Genomic DNA, 7865 nt, shown 5'->3' with positions numbered 1-7865 from the left:
TTTATAGAGCTCTACAAGAACCTAAGGAAACCCCAAACAAAAGCAAGGAGATCACAAACAGTTCCCTGGAAGAACACAGGAAAATCATACAAGAACAAAATAACAAGATTAGTGCATAGTCAGAACTCATACAAAAACAGCATTTAGAAATCCAGAAGATGAATACCAAAATTACAGAATTACACAATACAGTAGAAGCACAAAAGAGTAGGATAGAACTGGCTGAAGAACATATATCCCAACTAGAAGGCAAATCCCTGGACACCAGCCTGTATGAAGAAAAATCACAACAAAGATATAAGAGAAATGAAGAGAACCTAAGAGTTATATAGGACAACATGGAAAGAAACAACATATTCCTGATTGGAATTCCAGAACAAGAAGGGGGGGGGGGAACCCACTAAGAAAATTGTAGAAGACATACTAACAGAAAACTTCCCCCATATCATAAAGGAAGAAAAGTTATTTGTGCAGGAAGCTCATAGAACCCCACACAAGATAGATCCCAAAACAAAAACACTGAGACATATTATAATCAAACTCTCCAAAACCAAAAACAAGAAAAAATTTTGAGAGCTGCCCAAGACAAAAGAAATATTGCTTATAATAATCAAAACAGGCTTAGCTTTGATTATTCAGAAGAAACCATGCAGGCAAGAAGGCAATGGGACGGCATAAGTAAAACACTGAAGGAAAAGAACTTCCAACGAAGAATCCTATATCCAGCCAAATTATCCATCAAATATGAGGATGAAATCAAGGCATTTCCAGACAAACAGAAATTAAGGGATTTTGTGAAAACCAGACGAAGCCTACAAGAAATGCTTAAGAAAGTCCTTCCAATAGAGAAGCCACAACAGACATCAACACTAAAACCAGATCAGAAATAGAAACTCAAAATAAGACCATAGAACATTGTACACTAAAAATCAATGTAGTCAATTTGCACACAACAACAGCAACTAACCTAACAGAGGGAATAAAACTTCTAGGTACAAACTTCCAAATGGAGAGGAAAAACAAGACAATTTCTTCACAGAATGCACTGTTCTAAAAATGAAGTGACAAGAATTTACTCCAAGGTAACCACAGAGAAAATTAACAATCCCCCTAAGCAAATCCAGAAGGAAGGAAAACATAATGGGTTTAATATGCACAAAACCAACAACAAAGAAGAAAAGAGAGGAAGCATTAGCCAACAAATCGAACTCAGCCCAGAAAAGTGTATGGACCAGGAAAACGCCAAGAACATGACAAAAAAAACCACAATAGAATGACAGCAGTCAATTCATAGCTATCACTAATTACACTAAATGTGAATGGACTAAATGTACCAATAAAGAGAAAGAGAGTGGCAGACTGGATAAGAAAAGAAGACCCATTGATATGCTGCCTACACGAGACCCACCTTAGACACAAAGATAAAAACAAATTAAGAGTTAAGGGTGGGAAAAAGTATACCAAGCCATTGGTAATCAAAACAGAGAAGGAGTGGCAACATTAATTTCTGATAAAATAGACATTAAGGTGAAAAACATCATAAGAGGCAAAGAAGGACATTATATGATGCAAAACAGTCAATTGACAAGACGTTACAATAATATTTATGCACCCAATGAAAGTGCTCCAAAATACATGAAGCAAATATTAACTGAATTAAAAGGGACAATAGTAGTAAAAGACTTTAACATATCACTTTCAAAAAAGGACAGGTCAACTAGGAAGAAACTCAACAAAGATACAGAAGAACTCAACAATACAATCAACAGTCTCGACCTCATAGACATATACAGAGCATTCCACCCAACAAAAGCACAGTTCACATTCTTCTTCAGTGCACATGGATCGTTCTCCCCAATAGACCATGTTAGGATATAAAACAAGCCTCAATAAATTCAAAAGACTTGAAATACTACAAACCATCTTCTTGGACCACAGTGCTATAAAATTAGAAATTAATAATAGGAAGATCAAGGAAAAAACATCAAACGTGGAAGCTGAACAATTCACTGCTCGAAAACTACTGGGTAATAAAACAATATATGAAATAAAAAATTGCTAGAAACAAATGAGAATGAAGATACATCATACCATAACCTATGGGACATAGCAAAAGCAGTACTCAGGACAGTTTATAGCAATAAATGCATGCATCAAAAATGAGGAAATAAACAAAATCAGCCTTCTAACTCATCAACTCCAACAACTAGAAACAGAATCCTACAGTATCTAGAAGTAAGGAAATAATAAAGATGAGGGCAGAAATAAATAAAGCAGAACACACAAAAAAAATCAACAAAACAAAAAGCTGGTTCTTCAAAAAGATTAAAAAAAACAACAAACCATTGGTAAATCTAACAAAATAAAAGAAGATGCAAATTACAAGAATAGTAAACGAAAAGGGTGTCATCACCACAGGACTAACTGAAATTAAAAAGATACAGAATATTGTGAAAAACTGTTCCATCAGATATGAGAGTTGGACAAGTTTCTAGAATCACTATACCTACCTAATCAATCCCACTTGGAGATAGAAGACTTGAACAGACCTATAATAAAAGAAGAAATTGAGCAGGTCATAAAAAAAATTTCCCTAAAACAAAAGTCCTGGCCCTGATGGCTTCAATGGAGAATTTTACCAAATATTCAGAGAAGAGTTGGTACCTATGTGACTCAAGCTATTCCAGAACAAAGAAAAAGATGGAATACTCCAAACTCATTTTATGAAGCAAGTGTAACACTAATACCAAAACCAGAGAAAGACAACACTAGAAAGGAAGACTACAGACCAATATCCCTCAAGAACATAGATGCAAATATCTTTAGAAGAAAAAAATCCTAGCCAACAGAATCCAACAACATATCAAAAAATTAATATACACTGACCAATGTGGGTTTCATACCAGGATTGCAAGGATGGTTCAACATCAGAAAATCAATCAGTGTAATCTACCACATAAACAAAACAAAGGAAAAAAACCATATGATTTTATCAATCGATGCACAAGAGGCATTTGATAAAATCTAACACCCATTGCTTTTCAGAACTCTCAGCAAAATAGGGATAGAAGGGAAATTCCTCAACATAATAAAGGGCATATATGCAAAGCCAACAGCCAACATCATTATTGATAAAGACTCAAGGCATCCCCTTACGAATAGGATCCAGACAGGGATGCCCTCTATCACGACTTCTATTTAGCATGCTTTGGAAGTCCTGGACAGGGCAATAAGGCAAGAAAGAGAAATAAAAGGCATACAAATTGGCAAAGAGGAACTAAAACTATCTCTATTTGTGGATGATATGATCCTGTACATAGAAAACCCAAGGGACTCAATAAAAAAAAACTACTGGAACTAATAGTTTCAGCAAAATGGCAGGATACAAGGTCAACATTCAAAAATCAGTTTGGATTCCTCTACACCAACAAAAAGTCCTCTGATAAAGAAATAAGGGAAACAATACCATTTACAGCAGCTACTAAAAAGATAAAGTATCTTGGAATAAACCTCACCAGAAACACAAAAGACCTATACAAAGAAAACTATAAAACACTACTACAATAGACAACAAGGGCATTACATAAATGGAAGAAGCTGCCTTGTTCGTGGATAGGTAGACTGAATATTGTGAAAATGTCAGTACCACCTAAAGCAATCTACACATTTAATGCAATCCAGATACCAACAATTTTTTATGGACATGGAGAAACCAATTACTAACTTCATATGGAAAGGAAAGAGACCTCGAATAAGCAGAGCACTTCTGAAAAAGAACAAAGTGGGAGGTCTCACACTCCCAGATCTTAAGAACTACTATACAGCCACAGTAGTTAAAACAACATGGTATTGGTACAATAATAGACAGATAGACCAATGATACAGAATTAAAAGTCCAGATATAGAACCATCCATCTATGGACAGCTGATCTTTGACAAAGGTCCAAAACCCATTAAATGGGGGAAGAGACAGCCTCTTTAACAAATGGTTCTGGCAAAACTGGATATTCACTTGCAGAAAAATGAAACAAGACCCATAATTCACCCCATACACAAAAACAAACTCAAGCTGGATCAGACTTAAATGTAAAACCCAAAAATATAAAGTTCATCAAAGATAAAATGGCAAATCTGGGGACCCTAATTTACAGTCTGCAGTATGGATCACACCTCAGTATAAAGAAAATAAAAATCCTCACAACTGGACCAATAAGCAGCAGCATGATAAATGGAGAAAAGTTTGATGTTCTCAAAACTTCATATTACATGATTCGACAATCAACACTAATGGAGGCAGCAGTCAAGAAATTAGATGATGTATTGCAATGTGCAAATCTGCAAAAGACCTCTTTCTTGTACTGAAGAGCAAAGATGTCTCCTTGAAGACTAAGGTGCACCTAACCCAAGCCATGGTATTTTTAGTTGCCTCATATGCATGTGAGAGTTGAACAGTGAACAAGGAAGACTGAAGAAGAGTTTATGCTTTTAAGTTTTGTTGGCAAAGAATGCTGAAAGTACCCTGGAATGCTGAGAGAACTAACAAATCTGTCCTGGAAGAAGTACAGCTGGAATGCTCCTTGGAAGTGAGAATGGCCAGACTTCGTTTCACCTACTTTGATCATGTTGTCAGAAGTGAACATCTTCTGGATAAAGATAACATGTTTGGTAAAGTAGAGGGTCAAAGAAAAATGGGAAGGCCCTCAATAAGGTGGATTGAGAACAGCGGCTGCAACAATGGGCTCAAGGATCATGGAGCTGGCACAGGACCGTGCACTGTTTTGTTCTGGTGTACTTAGGGCCACTATGAGTCAGAGACAACTCAGTGGCACCTAACAATAGCAAAAACACCAGACACAGTGATGCTTTAATATACTTTTTCTACACTGAATATGTGTTAATACACAGAAAAAAAATATGTTTAACATTTACATTTTAGTCATAGATCATATATTGTGTGAAATTAGGAGAGGGGGGAAAATTTTTCTAAGAATAACAAGGAGTCCCTGGATGGTGCAAACATTTATGTGCTTGACTACTAATCAGAAGGTTGGTGCCCACTCAGAGATGCTTTGAAAGATTGGCCTGGCTATCTTCCAAAAGGTCACAGCCTTCAAAATCCTATGGTGCTCAGTTCTGCTTTGCCACTGGCTTCTTTAAATATACCAAAACTAAAGTTGTTTTTAATGTCAGCCAGTAAGTATGTTTCATTAAAGCTTCCATTACTGTAGCATACATGATTTCCCATATCCTTACCTCTGTGCTCCTTAGAAAGGAGCTCTGGTGCCATAGTGCCTAAGGTGTTTGACTACTAACCAGAAGATTGGCAGTTCAAATCAACCAGCCACTCCACGGAAGGAGGACTGGGCAATCTACTTCTGTAAAGATTTACGACCTTGGAAACCCAAAGGGGGTTGCTATGAGTAGCAATCAAATCAATAGCAGTGAGTTTGGTTTGGTTTGGTTAGTGTGTTCCTTAGAGGAGTGTGATAGTTAAGGTTGTTTGTCAGCTTGGGTAGATTGGTTTTGAGAGGCTTGGCAACCTGATGTTGTTGCTACCTATAATAAGATTGTGATCACCTCCATGGTAGAATCTGCTGTGAGCTCCTAATCAGTTGAAGGGGGCATACCTTTGGGATGAGGGCTGCTTCCAGTATATATGAAGTTTTGATAAAGGTTTCTAGGGGTTTGTTTGGATTTTTATTTTATTTTATTTGGCACATTTGATCCTTTGGCCAAGTGCTCATCTCCAGCTCCTGGACCTGAGCCAGTGGCCTGCCATGTTACCTGCCAATCTTGGTATTGTTCCTTGACTTGAACCATTGGCCTGCATTGTGCTTGCTGATCTTGGGATTGTGCCATTTTACCTGCCAATCTTGGATGTGTCAGCCTCAGCAGCTGTTGGTGTATCTGGAACAAGAGGCAGAGCCAAAGCCCAAGATCAAGGGGCCTTCACCCTGCCCCTGGTGCTGGCACTCTGTCTTTGGACTTTTAACCTCCTAAACTGTAAAAGAATAAATTCCTGTTTTCTTAAAGGCATCCAGTTGTATTTCTGTTATAGCAGTGCTAAAGAACTAAGACCAGGAGCTCTGGTGATACATAGTAGTTAAGTGATTTCTGCTTAATAATAAGGTTGAAGGTTTAGACCCATCAACTACTCCACAGGAGAAAGATATGACAGACTTCATATGTAAAGATTTAAAACCAAAAACCAAACTCACTGATCCAACTCATAGCACCCCCTCCTTGGGTTTCCGAAGTGGTATCACTATGGAAGTAGATCGCCCAGTCTTCCTTCCAAGGAGTGGTTGGTGGGTTTGAACAGCCAGCCTTCTGGTTAGTAGTCACATGCCTTAGGCACAACACTACCAGAGCTCCCTGTGGTGGTGGTTCTGCCCTGTCCTATAGGGTGGGTATGATTGGAGCCAATTACAGCAGCAATGTTATGTTTTGTTTTGAATTCTCCTTAGACAGTCTTAGTCCATGTATTCAAACAGCTTCAAGTCATGGGAATCCTTAATTGAGCACTGTAGGGTCAGCATCTGGTGTTAAGATTATTAACTGCTGTGCTGAATAAGAGCATCTGGGATTAGCAGAGATAGTTAAGAATTTTTGGATAGGAGTTAGGTTTTTTCCCCCCTTATTCAAATGAATTCATGTTGCATGACTCCTCATACAAGGCAGTGTGGTTACTTGTACATGTATAAAGTGTAGTGAGGTTGTCACAGTAATTTTACCAGATATCAATAATAAAACCCCTCATAAGGATTTAAAAGAAGCATAGTAATCAGTGGTTTAATTTGTGATTTTCCTTTTAGTAGTAAAAGTCTTCTGATTCTTAAGTGAGATGGCTTTAAAGAAATTTTATTATTCCTACAATTTAATTGCACAAATATATAAGTGGAACCACTCTATTATATTGTAATGGAGAAAATTAAAGGAGAAAGCAAACTTCTGAAGATTAAAGAATATGGAAGAAAATTGTTGCAAAGTTGAGATTTATAAGTAAATCATAGCCCCTGCTTTTTTCTGTTGGAAACATAGGCTAAGATTTGTGTCTTGGTAGGATTTGCATGCTCATTTTACTCTTCTCTTGGCTTTTCTCCAGTAATGTGTGTAGCTGGTATTGGACTCGTCGTATTATTCTTCAGTTGGATGCTCTCTATTTTCAGATCTAAATATCATGGATATCCATATAGGTATGACTCTTAATTTTAATTTATATGATGATTACCTATGCTTGAAATGATTAGAATTGTTTTAGAATATTTTCTTGTACTATATTCTTTTCTTGATTAGAGATATATCCCTTAATTTAGATAAAACAAGCCCAAACCAAACACATTACTGGCGAGTTAGATCTGACTCATAGTAACCCTTCCTTGGGTTTCCAAGACTGTATCACTGTGAAAGTAGATTGCTCAACCTTAATTTAGATATGTTGGATATACAAGTTAAGATAATTATTGTATAATGTAATTTCTTTTCTCTTGGAGTTATTCTGACAGCATGTAATATAGTCTAGAAATCTTTAACATACTATGATTAGAACATTTTATACTATATTTATTCAGGTAACTCTGTGTCTGCATACTACACTTCCTCTTAAGGAAATAATTCTTTTAAAAAAACTTCCTCTCATATCTACTCTAAGATTAGATGGCATAAACAGAACATATTAAGAGAAACTAGTTTGTAGATCATATAAGAAAGCTCTGGTAGTGTAGTGCCTAAGGTACTTGACTGCTAACCAGAAGGCTGGTGGTTCAAACCCACCGGCCACTCCTCGGAAGGAAAGTTGGGCAATCAACTTCCATAGTGATACCGCCTCTGAAACCCAAGGAGGGGTCGCTATGAGTCGGGTCCAA

General features: G+C 37.0%; 1 protein-coding gene across 1 annotated transcript in view; it reads left to right on the top strand.

Moving 5' to 3' along the window:
• Window positions 1-7865, top strand: part of LOC103211313 (magnesium transporter protein 1) — a 127447-nt gene that overhangs the window by 60151 nt on the left and 59431 nt on the right. The window contains exon 7 of the mRNA XM_007957259.1: window positions 7106-7196. Within this exon, the coding sequence (XP_007955450.1) occupies window positions 7106-7196 (91 nt within the window). The remainder of the gene's footprint in view (window positions 1-7105; window positions 7197-7865) is intronic.

This window comes from Orycteropus afer, unplaced genomic scaffold (genome assembly GCF_000298275.1).
Source record: "Orycteropus afer afer isolate SDZICR_OR568_19922 unplaced genomic scaffold, OryAfe1.0 scaffold00723, whole genome shotgun sequence".
NCBI lineage: Eukaryota > Metazoa > Chordata > Mammalia > Tubulidentata > Orycteropodidae > Orycteropus > Orycteropus afer.
This window is presented reverse-complemented; position numbering and strand designations above follow the sequence as displayed.